Here is a 13,239-nt window from a genome sequence, read left to right as displayed (position 1 = left end):
ACCAGACTTACACACCTCGTACCCCCGTTTGAGCTCAGCATGCCCGGACATGCTACCATTCAATAGATGCAAAACAATTCTGCATGTGTGTGAGGGCAGTGAAATGATGCATGCGGTGCTCAATGTGGCACATTGTCATTGATATTTTATACACAATAACCTCACAGTCTTTGTTGTATTTTCTATTTTTGTGTGCATGAAGCTCAGGTTTAGTTTTCTTCAGGGTGAATACCTAAGGTCTGATAAGCAGAGTCAAAACTGTGGTTTTATACGCCTCCCTCACCCTCCCATGTGTAGATTCTTTTGGTCAACCACAGTCAACAAGTAGACACAAGTTAAACTTCTCTGTGTGCGTCAGTTTTCTTCCCACAAACTCTTAAAAGTCAGACTCTGAAGAATTAGTGCTCTAACCTGTCCATAAATCCAAGACTCTATTTTATTGTCTCTTATTTGTGCAGAGCTGACAGTCTGTATACCTGTGATAAACCTTATTTATATATCAATGGTGATTTTAACAGTACATTACTTGTGTGTTTTTTTCATTTATATATAGATGTGTTTTATATTTTTATCAATAAACTGATTTTCTATGCACTTTCTCCCATACAGGCTGAAGTCTATCCCATTCGCTGTCACTGAATCTTATTGTTGTTGTGAAACATCCATTTTTCATGGTTAAACCCCAGGATTAGTGAAATTAGACATTTATTTTCAAAACAGACATCACATACAATAAATAAATTAAATCGCAAATATTCAAACACTGCTATACAAATAATTTCAAGTTCACCTTCATAACGAGCTGACATACTTGGGTCTTGTTGGTTCTCACTTTAAAAATACCACGGTCACCAACTGCACAAACAAACAGGAATCTATAATGACGTGTGTCACAACCCCATGAGGTACACAGAAACTTTTCAATTTCTCCAGTACAGTACAGGTAGGACCGTAAATGATAATCAAGAGAGGAGAGTTTTAAAGGATATCAACATGGGATAAAATACTGACAGTATAAGGAAAATAAAGGTTGAATTGTTTGCTTTAGATGAATTTAATGAAGCGCAGGGATCCGAGTGGGCTGCATCTTCTAATGCTGGACGATCACTGGTGAAGGCATGTGTGCGCATGTGTGTGTGTTCAAGCAGCTCAAGTGTGTGACACAGGCAGGGAGGTCATGGCGTGGGCCGGCAGCAGTGGTTGAAATATGGATTGAGGAGAGTGTACTGTGGGAGCATAGAAAGCCAGAGTTATTACAAAGTCCAGGAATTAAATTCTAACAGAAAAAGTATTTACACTAAATTTATGGCATCAGTCAGAGCTGGAAATTTATCAAATGTTTGCAAAAGATTTTGTCAGATTATAGCAATGTTGAAATTCTGATTGTCAATAAATTGCTTTATTTCTGTCATGTCTAGATTTTTTTGTCCTGCAATTAAAGTTCCAAGGCCAATCTTTTAGTTTTATAGCTTTTCCACTGAAAACACTGACAGAATCTTTTAGCAAACTTGTAGCATTGCATTTCTGCACACTCTGAACATAAAAGAGATGAGGAACAAAAGCAGCTGCTCACTGTCTATGAAGGAGTGCAGAGCAGAAAGCATTGACCCTTCTGGGCCTCCATAAGCGGTGTATTGCAGCTCCTCAGGGGTCGGGGTGGGCTGAGACAGGCGGCTGGGCTGCAGTGAGGTCATGGGGGTGCTGGAGCTGTGGTTTGGGCTCACATGCTTCTTGTGGCGGGCTCGGCAGTTCTGGAACCACACCTGGGTCAACAGGACAAATGGACTGGACTGCATTAGAAGTTCAGCAGAACAAAATGAACCCTTAGGGCCAGTGTGCCAACTCTGAAACAGTCCAGGCTTTACTGTCTTTACATATTTTCTAATTTACAAAAATATGGTTATACTAATGCAGTAATTCATCATTTATTATACTTGGTAACCCTAAAATTAAATTTGGCATTCTGTTCTTTTTTTTTTAGACAGTCGCCAGGCCAGACAACAAGATGCACATTTTCCGGCTTGTGTTATCAACATCTATAACGGCATCAAATCAAATCAGTTGTTCTTGCAGAGACTGCATCTCTGCAACAGTACCAGTTATGGGAAATGCATACAAATTATACGCCACCTTACTGTCTAAAGATTTCTCTTTAAGATTTACAGATAAAAACAATTTATTCTTTCTAATTCAAAGCTTGACGCAGAAGAGGTTTATCAGAGGTTGCAGGGAAAGCAGCGTAGAGCATCTTGATGTTATTGGACTACCCTTTGTTTTTGTTAGATCTGAAGAATATTCATCACTGTATTATTTCCCTCAGTATTTAGTTGTAAAGTTATGAAATAAATACATTTATCTATTACCAGCAAATATTTATTGTACAACTAATCAGCTATTTTGTCTTTTCTGTCTAAAAGCTTTCAGATAACAATGTACTTTAGCTCCTCCAGCTTCCCATCATGCAGCCGTCTCGCACTGACCTGGATGACTCTCCGGCTGAGGCCCGTCTGCTCGGCCAATTTCTGCAGCGTCTGAGCATCTGGATTGTTGTCCTGAGCAAACTGAGCCTGCATTACCTGAAAAATCAGAGGTAAATCACATGAATATTATGAGTTATAGGATACTGCTGCTATGAGCTTTATAATGATGTTATAGACCAGAAAATCTGTTAACATTCAGATTTGTAAATCCTCACCACATTTCCTATTTATGTTTATTTTTCCATACCACCAAAACATTTTCCCAGTTCACTTATTGTCCGTGTTTAAAACTGGTAGTTTTTCTGCAGAATTAAGCAAAAAAAATATGTGTGCAATATGTTTTCTGATACACTGGATTATTGAGCTTTCTTTGACTGAATCTTATTATTATTATTATTACTCTTATTTATAGACTCCATGAATCCAGGATAGTTTCAGCAGGATTATAATTTATCTATTTATCTGTGTTAATGGATGCAAACCTGCAACTGGTCAGCAGTGAAGCTGGTCCGTGCCCTCTTGGAAGGTTTGGGCTGGTTGATCTCCTGTTCGGTGGGCACAGCTCCTTCCATGTTTACACTGTTTCCTACAGCAAGAGAAGATTCTCACACCATCACATCCAGATATACTCAGCTCAGATTTATTAGGAATACAGTATAAAATATTCCATATATTCCTAATATGGTCAAATATTAGGAATTCAAAATACTTAAGATTTTTAATTTTTAGGATATTTTAGACTTACTCAATAAATTAGGGAGCATGCAACAACCAAATTAAATTCCAGCAATTGACACATTTGACAAAAAGTAATAAATGATTTATGTAATTATTTTAAGCCTATTTTATTGATTAATGACAAGAAAAATAAGAAGACAAACAGTGTATGAAACATTTGTCCCTTTTTGTTAATTAAACGAGCGTTATTTTTATTGTTTTTTTTCCCCTTTTTTTTTTTATAATTCATACACTTTTAGAGAAATGTTTGCGTCTTTTAATGGTAAATGTGGGAAAAAAAATAGGCAGGTAAATATCGATAGCAATCTCTCTGAATTTTAAATGCTGTTATGGCCTTTTGTAAAATACATTCACCCGTCAAACTGTTTATTTTTTCCTGCTGCGACTCAACGGGGCTCACCTTTTTCCACGGCCCGCTTGAGGTTGTCCAGCATGCAGTCGTAGTGCACCCTGCACAGAACCTTCTCCTCCACCAAAGCGAACTCCTCTCCGGTGGACAGCTGCCTCTTGCAGGAGAAGCAGGCGAAGCAGGCCAGGTGGTACACATTGCCTTTGGCCCGGCGCACCCAGTCCGTGGAGTGGATGTTGCGGCCGCAGCACGCGCACCAGGTGCCGTATCTTCTGCAGGTGGAGGTCAGGGGGAGCGGATTAGACACCCACACGAGCTGCACGAGGGCTTTTCAAGGCTGCACCTGTCGCCTTCTTCATTTCTTTTTCTTTCTCTCGTGTTTAGAGAGCGATTTAAGAGTTAATGTAGGAGCACTTTCAAGCCCAATCAAAGTTAGAATTATAATTGCCTCTATTTCTGTCTTATCTTGGCTGTTATTGTTTTATTTTAATTTTAAATAATAAAAGAAGCTCTATAGTTGTATCTTAATACTTTAAATTTTCCTAAAATTACTCTTTTTTTGGTTGGTGTTGTCGCTTAATAATCGATTCACGTACCGGAAGTAATCCAGTTTACAGAAAACTTCTTTTTCTTTGATGTAACAGCTCGTGCTGCTGCCAAGTGAAGCCTGGCAAACGCTGCAGGACAGACAGCGCACGTGCCAGCACAGGTCGTTTACCTGAAGCGGAGACGGGACAAAATAAAAGCAAAAGTCAGTCAGTCACTGTCACAAAAATATCCAAAGTATTAATACCAAATTAAACGCCTGCACATAAATATCTGTTTCTGTTTACCTTTAATAAATATTTATCCACAATCTCTTCGTTGCAGCTCGCGCACACAGCCCTGCCCAGCAGAGGTACAGACGTCATCGTCTGGAGCGAAGACGCGTCTTCATCCAGAACTTCGACCGGAGCACCCTGAAGGCATCAGACCTGCGGTTAGAACATTACCTACATACCTACCCACCTCCAGCATCAAACATGGGTTATATAACAAGTTAGAACTCAGTTCACCTGCTACTGTCAGCAACATTTAAAACTCCACAGGTATTGCAGGTATTACAAACATTCTCCTAGCTTAAATTATTTGGGGATAAAAAAAATAGGTTCAGTGAAAAAAGAAAATGATTTAGTTTTGTGGGAAAAAGTGGACGATTAGTTCGTTGAATTGTTTTAAAATTGTTTTCAATTCTTGTTCAGTTTTAAACAGTTAAAATGCCTCGAGTGAGACCAGTACCCATATTGTAGGCTAACCGATATCAACATTTTAAGCGTCTCTGCACTGTGGAGAGAATGGTCGAAAATTTTCCCATTTTTGTTTTTCAGGGTCAAAAAATTACATCTCAACAAAAAGCGGCCTGTTAGATCGAGAAAAAAATGTTTAAAACAGAAAAAAATAATTTCCTACCATTATGTCTCTCCTGTCTTCAGCGCACTTGCCTAGCAGCTCTTCTTCTCCTTTGCAGTCCTCACACATGACGAGAAGCTGTGGCGGGAAGAGGAGGTCTCGCTGTCAGACTGCAGCAGCTGCCTTAAATGCCCCCTGCCCCTTCCAATAAATATCATGCCTTTCACCTTTCACCATGACAACGACGACGATTTACAAAATGACATTTAAAAGAGTGGGATAGTCATTACTTACAAAAACAGACAACACTTGAACTAATACTTATCCTATGTGCATTATGTTCTTCAGATCTGCATTTGTGATTCAGCAGCTCGCGCGCGTGCTGCGGTTAAAACCCCAACAAGCCAATTTCGCGTGTCAATCAAAAAGCACAGCGCGAGGTCTCGGGGGAAAAGGGGGATTGATTTTTTTAATAACAGCAATTAAAAAGGCTAAGTTTGCCACAAACGACTAACCGGGACAAGCAAAAGGTGAAGAGGTCTCATTAACTACTTGAGTTTTAATTGCAGAATTCAGGGAGGTGTAATTTTCTTCGACATTTCTTCAAATTGTAAAAATACTGCGCTGTCACTGCGTTGAAGGCCGGCTTTAATGACAGACTGAAGCCCACTTTGATTTAATTCGCAAAGCAATTACTAAGAGTATTAAATCCGTACTGACTCACACCACAACCTGCTGGGAGAATAAAGCATGAGTCCGTTATGACCTTACCTCATCGTTGGACAACACAGATCCGGTTTCGTCCTCGCTAACAATACAACACTCTACTTTAACTTCACTTTTCCAGCGCATGTCTGAGCCTTCCTCACTTTTCCTCTGTGTTCCTCCAGCTGGATTCCTGCGAGTGTCAGTCTGCGCGCTGCTGCTCAGAGGGCGGGTCACAATTCATATTTCCTCTTCTCTCTTTGGCCGCGCCTTCCTCTGGGGAATCAGCCTTTTGCGCTACATGACAAGAAAAAAAAACTTTTTTTTTTTTTTCAGATTTATTCTCAAAAATACATTTATGATAAGAATTTCAGGCGAATTGCTTAAGGGTCGGGATTAATGGCTTCTTCATCTTGTGTCTCTGTTGCAGCCTTTTAGGCCACTTTTAATCAACTATAAACAACATTTTCTCATTTAATTTTATGAGCACAGCATTTTACAGCTCTGTAAACTTATAGAAAAAAAACTCATAATGAAAATGCAGCAGCATGCTCTTTCTTCATAATCCACTGAACTGAGGTCTTAAATAATTGTATGCTGCATACTCTATAACTTAATACCTTCAATCAGGATTTTTTACATGAAAATATTTGATAATTGTAATATCTGCTCTGTCTGAAAGCACATTTAGTTGCACTGTTTATGAAAAATATTAAAGTCAACTTAAACTTGTCATGTTTAGCCAATGTATAGAGGCCACATTTCTAATCAAGGTGGGCTGTTGCTCCTCAAAGGGAAGCAGGTCTGTTGTGGGCTGTTGTACCTTTTTGCAAACCTCAAGTCTAGTCTTTTATTTTCCACAAGAGAAAAAAAAAATCTAACATTTAATTCATTTTTTTTTTCAATATATGAAAAATAATTTTCATTTTGCATTCATGCCAATGTCAATAAAAAAGGTTGTCCTTTCAGCAAAAGCAAGGATAACTTTGCAGCATACAGTTGCAAAAAAGCTCTCTACAACAGTGGTGGAGGAAGGATTACAGGAAAACTTCAATTACCGTAATGTCATTGTTATACTTGAACTGTAACTCCTGCATTTAAAATTTTACTCCTGCTCAGAACCATGAATAATAATACAGTAATATGTGTTAGGTCTCCTCTAGAAAATGACACAGATCCATTTGGGCAGTTTAGACATGTGAACATTGCTTCATTTTGCCAGGTAACACACATTGCTTTTTTCTGTAAAAACCAACCAAACAAAAGTTTTTGTTTTGTTTTGTTTTGTTTGACCAAAATCAAGCATGAAACAGGTCAGAAGGGAGGAAATCACAAAGCTTACTGGTCATTTTCACATTTAGACATCATCAAACATGCTTGCTGAAGATTTTGGCAAATGAAGACAACTTGTACTTTCTTATGAGTTTCAGTCATCTAAAGGAATATATGAGCATGATTTTAATACAAGTAACAATGTGGTCCTAAAGAACCCCGAATATTATGTTTGTGCCAGCTGAAAACAATCCTTATTTGTACTTTTAAAAAATCCTGTGAGGATTCACAAAGAGGCACCATTTATCTCTTTGCTCATCGTCCTTGTTCACGTGAAAGTGTAATTCTCTTCCTCTTGCTGTCTTTTAACTATGAGCCGTTCCACTCGCTGAGATCTTTGTTGCAGAAAATGTAAGCAAAAGGCTCCTCTAGATTTCTAGCTGTCAGTCCACTGCTCTGATAGATGTGTCTGAAGCTGTAGCAGGCATCAAAAACAACCTGAGGCAGTCTAATTCCTGATAGTCTCATATGCTTTTGAGGGCTCATTTGCATTCATTTTGGTTTAGTTTCGACAGTGGCTTTGTGGTGCTTTTATAAGTTTAGTTCCACATGCTCCCTCTTACACATGTATTTATTAAAATGTACTCACATCATATACTGATATTTAAAAGTCCACATGTTGAGCTTCTCTAGCTTCATTGTAAGATAAATGCTTTTGAAGCAAAGCTGGCTGCACACCTGTGTTTAAGTCTGTATGCAAATTATATCAACTGTAGAGGCAGGTCCACTTCACTCTTTTTAAGAAGCATTGTGGATTCATTAAAAGAAATGGAAAGACTGAACTGTAGATTTAAAAAAAAAAACTCTCTAAGTTCCTTGTGAAAAAACACCCAAAGTCACTTTCTTGTTTGCTTTACCCTTTTTAACAAATGTATTCAACCCAGTCGCACACGCAATCCCACCCATCATCATCTTCAACACACCTTTCTGTTCTTACCGCCACATACACACACACATACACACACATACACACACACTCACGAGCACACAGTGAGAAAAGCCATTTCTGTCCTGTGGATAACAGTCCGACCTGCAGTGGCATGAGCCAGCATCTGTATCGCACCATCGCAGAGAGATAAAGGAGTTAGCGTGCCTCCATCGAGATGTGTCCTGTTCCAGCTGGTGGAGATGAATGCTCTTTATCAGATAACATATCAAACATTTCATGCTGTGGAGCAGAGAGTTCAACGCTGCAGCCGCTGAGACAACCACTCCTCTATGAATACTTGTTTCTGCAAAAAATCTTTAAGCACTGGAGCACTTCAAAGGACAAAACATTCTGACATGATGTTTTATTTGTGATATTCTCAGATGAAGAGGTCAGAGGTCAGGAGAGGGATGTGATTCAAGCAAAACACAAAATCTGTAAAGAAGAGAAATCCTTTTTCAGACACGAAAGTCTTTATCACTCCTTCGCCCCATCTCCAGAAAACCTGATAAGTGCTCAGAAGTTGGGAAAGATGTGAATCTGAGAGTGTAACAGTTGCATGTTTTCATTTTCCATGTTGCATGGCTGACTTGCTTAATGTTTTGCGTGATGTGGTCCAGACAAAAACAGTGTCTCATCTATCAACACACCTCTAAACTGGTTCTTCTTCTCAGCTGCTGTGTGTCAGACTGCGTCTGTGAGTGTGTGTATGGAGATCCATAAATACTCCATCATTTGCTGTGAGAGATGTGAGATTCAGGGATTATGATGGTTCCCTGGTTACTGTTTCTCTTTTCAGAAAATGTCTATCGTTCTTCATTCACTACAAAGTTCTCCTTGGGATATACAAAAATACAACAAGATGAAAAAAAAAACTTACTAGTACACTAGAAGTTAAAAAAATTTCAGTGAGAAAGATAAATTCATCTAATCAGCTTTGCTCCACAAACTCCACTGCTGAACATATTCATTAAAGCTCCTGTGAGGATTTTAAACTGGTTGTGAAGTTTTAGTGCCTGGAACTTTTCACCCAAGAACTAAATGGTTCCTGTAATCCATTGCTGCTGAATTATGTCCCTTTGTAAACTACAAAAGCAACTTGATCTATTAACAAACTGACTCTTTCTTCATCATATTTCAGTCCCTGTGCTGTAAACACTGCAATGGAGCAGGTGTCATGTCATGTTAGTGACAGCATGCTGAGTGAAATGACTTTCTGCACAGCACTCATTTGCTGACTTTAACTGTTTAAGGACAGCAGGATGAGCACTGCTTCACGTGTAAAGACCACAATCAGGAAAGAAAGAAAGAGGTCACAGAAGCTTTAAAAGACCCCACACTACTGTAACGTTTCCGTGTAGATGTATATGATTTGTGGTGGACTTCAGTGGAAGCCTTAAAAGAACCACAGCTAAAGAAAGGATGTTACTTTTTTAGCAGTTTTTAGCTCTCGCTTTTTGGTTCGTTTGCCTTTTCTGTGCAAAGTTGACACTGCTTTGTATTCTACACCAAGTGGTAGTCTCTTACTTTTAGAGGTAACATTCAAAAGAATATGAGGGATGTCTACATACAGTCAGAAAAAGGAATGTCAAAGCTTCTGGTGAGGAGAAGCTCTCAGCATTTGGCCCCGGCCTCTGAGAACATCTCCTAATTTCCCACTTCCACACGGACCTTTGCTTTCTTTGGAGGCTGCACCTCCTCATTTATTTCATTGAAATCAGTAAGAATTGGGGTGGTTTACAATTGACACAACGAGTTTGGCATGACCTTTTCTCCTTGCTGTAAAAGGGTACTCATCTGAAGGGGGAGGTGGGGTGCTGGTGGAGAGGATGAGGAGTTTGGCAGGGGGGGCATAGAGGGGGAGTTGCGTTGGCTGGGGGCCGATGGGGGATTGGGTGGAAATCACAGCAGTGGAAATGGCAGTGCAGTAAAAGAGGGGCCTGATTGCATTGGGACAGCATGTGAGAGGGAGCAGCATGCTCAGCCCAATCAGAGCCACATAAGGAAAAAGTGCTCTTATCAACCAGTAATGGCCCACTTGACAATCACACAGGCACAAAACTGCTCTATTTAACGCTGATTGCAAAAACTGCTGCCCCCCCATCTCTGAGCCACATGACTCCCGACATCTCGCTGCCACCTCCCAGCCTACTGCCAAGACCCTTCCTGAAAGGAATTTATAATCACCCCTCCTCTATTTCTGCACTAATTGTTATTTTAAAACTTGGGTTGTGTATGAGCGCTGGTGAAATGTCTGCCTTGATTACTGTGTTTTATTGGAGAATTTGAAGGTATATCCCTCTCAGTTTCAGCAGCCTCACAGGTAAGGATGGTTAAAACAGGTGTTTCTGGATCTGCTTTACCTGGATTTATCTACCTTGACTGAAAAGAGCTGCTTCAGTGTACATCTGTACAGATCAGAGAATTCTCTGTACAGCCCCAATAATAAATAAAGTCATATGATGATTATAGCCATAGGTCTATATGTTTCACTGTATATACCATAAACTCTGAAAAAAGTTCAGAAATATGATTTTAGCATTTCTCTATTTTAATTTTTTGTTGTTGTTAGTGATAGCATAACACCAGCATCAGCAACACAAGCCTGTTGTCAGTTTAAACCCACTGTGCGTTATATGAACAGAAGTGGGACTTTTATAGCAAAGATGCTTCTTTATTTAGTTTGTTTCTGTATGCACCAAATCAAATGTAATCCAGGTTTATTTGTATAGCAGGTTTTTTTTATCCATCAAAGCACACAGCTCAAAGTTAAAAAAAGAAAAAGAAAACAGATAAATTAAAGCAATCAGCTCAAAGCAGGGAAAAGTTAACAGAATGCTGTTACAGCTAAATTAAGTCAAGACAGCAAACTCCTTTTTAAAATACAAATAAACAAAAAATTGCTTATTCATTGACTCTTACATTTGTTGATTATATATGTTAGGAAATTGCTATGACTGTTTGACATTGTATGTATTAAGGTTTTCACCTGATTACCTTTACAAACTACATCATATTTGTTATAATGTTTCTTCACGTAAAACCTTCTGCCTTCAGCAGCAACGTAGGCTAACTTCATGCACGGATGCAAATAGTCACTCATGGAACAAGTGAGCATGTTTGTATGCAGACATAAATTTGGCACCACTCAAAAATCAAGCAAATGTAAGTGAAATAACAGGTGAACAATGTGTGTGTATTATATTTATTTATGTGGACAAATATGGACACTAGTGGATTTTGATTCACCATGTGAAATATATGGTTAAAAAAAACTACATTGCTGCTATTTTCATTTTAAAGCTTAAGTGTGTTTGTGTGACAGCGCTCTAAGACTTTATTTCCTGTCAATCTGGCACATTTAACCTAACTGAGGTATTTCTTTGTGGCCTTGTTCAGTACAGACTCCTGGTTATCAGCTTCATGTACAGAAGCTTGTGAATGTGTTGTTGATGAAAAAAAAACCTGAAACAATCCGGAGGAGGATTGTCTGCATTTCTGCAACTTCTTCCCTCTAACTATCCTGTGGGTTTCACATCATGTTAAGTGTTGATTTCAGAGTGATCAGCAGTTGATCTGATCTGAAAACTTGTTTCATGTTGTAGATTCAAACAAATGTCAATTCAAAGAATAAGTCCAAAAACATGTCATATTCATGATGAATTACATAGCGAAGGAGGCATTGTAAAGGCATATTGTCACAGAATAATGGCTCCTCTTACTGGTCAGCTGTGGTATTGACAACACTGCAACTAATTATTAAAGTAAGAAGCACCTTTTTTCACATACTGCAATATGTATCTTAAAAATATTCTGCTGCACAAAAAAAATAACAGGACTATTAAAAACATCCTAGGTGTAAGTTTATTACAAACAAAAAAAAGCTAATCAACACTTTATTTAAATCAGTCTCCAGACATGATAGATGAACCTCTATTCATCTATTGAGATGATGTAGCTCCAATAATTTTACAAAACGGGGCTTCACAGTAAATTCTAAACTAATTAACAATAAGCAAGTAATGTGCAGATAAAGTCTTTTTACCACATTTCCACTAGAGGGCAACAGAGGACCTGCGGCTGCAACTGTAGAGCTTCAGATATCCTCAATTCATGAGGTGAAAGCTGTGGCTTTTAACTTTGAGTCATGATGTATTATATGTATATGTGCTGGGAAGACTAGTTCATGTACTTATCAACCCATAGGTATGATAATAGGATCAATGGTTAGAAATATAGTTTGTGTATTTAGACCACCTCTGCATGGATTTTTTTTTTTTAATTTGAAATGTTTTTTATCCATTATTTAATGAAAACAAAATCAGGACAGCTTTATATTTCACTGAGATTTCATAAGGGACAGTAAAATGCATCTCTTCAGGTGCTCTTTTACTGATAGAAGAGAAAATACATAGGCTAATTAAGCATGCTGACTCTCTCTCTCTCTCTCTCTCTCTCTCTCTCTCACACACACACACACACACACACACACACACACACACACACACACACACACACACACACACACACACACACACACACGAACAGTGATTGCCTTAATTAGCAGTACAGTGGGAGTTACTTTCCATTACAGATCTCTAGGGATATTATCACTAATCTGCAAGCTTTCACTTTACTAATCACTGCTGTTGTTTGCAATATCTGAGACAGCCATCCATCCAGGCACCCATACCTTAATTCAGCAGTTACATGACTTAACCAATCAATTAGAGTTTATTCATAAAACTCCAAATGAAAATAAATATTTTCTTAAGACGCTTACCAAGAACAGAAAGAGAGATGGACAGAGTTATGAAATTAGCATTGGTAGTGTTGTTGGATGATGGTGATATTGCAATAGCTACAGCTTCTGGAGTCGAGCAGGCAGTCATAAGCATTAAACCAGAGAAACCTATGAGGCTCTCAAAAAGATCCATGGTGAATAACTTAACCTAAGACAGAATTTGACAAAGTAAGTGACAGACAAACAGAGGAGAGAGGGAAATACTGGAGCTCAATGAGTCAACTACCCCCAGTAGTCCAAGCTTATAGTGGCATGACAAAAACATGATCCAAGCAAGTACACTTTATCAAAAAGTAAAATTTTAAGCCTATACTTAAAAAATAGTGTGCCTCCTAGACCTCAACTAGTGGGTGATTTCAAAGAAAAGAGGCCTGATAACTGAAGGCCTGACCTCCCATACTACTTTTAGAGGCCGTAGGTACGATGAGCAGGCCTGTATACTGGGAGTGCAGTGATCAATATGACAATAGGGCATTGTGAGTTTTTTAAGATAGGATGTCTCATTACCATCATT

General features: G+C 38.7%; 1 protein-coding gene across 1 annotated transcript; it reads right to left on the bottom strand.

Moving 5' to 3' along the window:
* Positions 1–767: 767 nt before the first annotated feature.
* Positions 768–5,855, bottom strand: LOC141789203 (LIM/homeobox protein Lhx8). Its single transcript, XM_074668546.1, has 9 exons — positions 5,728–5,855; positions 5,017–5,094; positions 4,401–4,526; positions 4,164–4,285; positions 3,619–3,839; positions 2,963–3,066; positions 2,481–2,576; positions 1,574–1,763; positions 768–1,226 (listed from the first exon to the last, which is right to left on the bottom strand). Exons 1-9 carry the CDS (start codon positions 5,806–5,808, stop codon positions 1,150–1,152), a joined length of 1,095 nt encoding a protein of 364 aa, XP_074524647.1. The 5' UTR covers positions 5,809–5,855; the 3' UTR covers positions 768–1,149.
* Positions 5,856–13,239: the final 7,384 nt, after the last annotated feature.

The sequence above is a fragment of the Halichoeres trimaculatus genome, unplaced genomic scaffold (assembly GCF_033239565.1).
Source record: "Halichoeres trimaculatus isolate MK-OKI-2021-1 unplaced genomic scaffold, fHalTri1.1 fHalTri1_scaffold_4, whole genome shotgun sequence".
NCBI classification, from domain to species: domain Eukaryota; kingdom Metazoa; phylum Chordata; class Actinopteri; order Labriformes; family Labridae; genus Halichoeres; species Halichoeres trimaculatus.
This window is presented reverse-complemented; position numbering and strand designations above follow the sequence as displayed.

Coding starts and splice junctions, on each gene's coding strand:
- LOC141789203 (XM_074668546.1), bottom strand. CDS start 5,808: ATGCGCTGGAAAAGTGAAGTTAAAGTAGAGTGTTGTATTGTTAGCGAG. Junction 2,577..2,962: donor TCACTGCTGACCAGTTGCAG/GTTTGCATCCAT, acceptor CTGATTTTTCAG/GTAATGCAGGCTCAGTTTGC. Junction 1,227..1,573: donor TCTGCACTCCTTCATAGACA/GTGAGCAGCTGC, acceptor ATGCTCCCACAG/TACACTCTCCTCAATCCATA.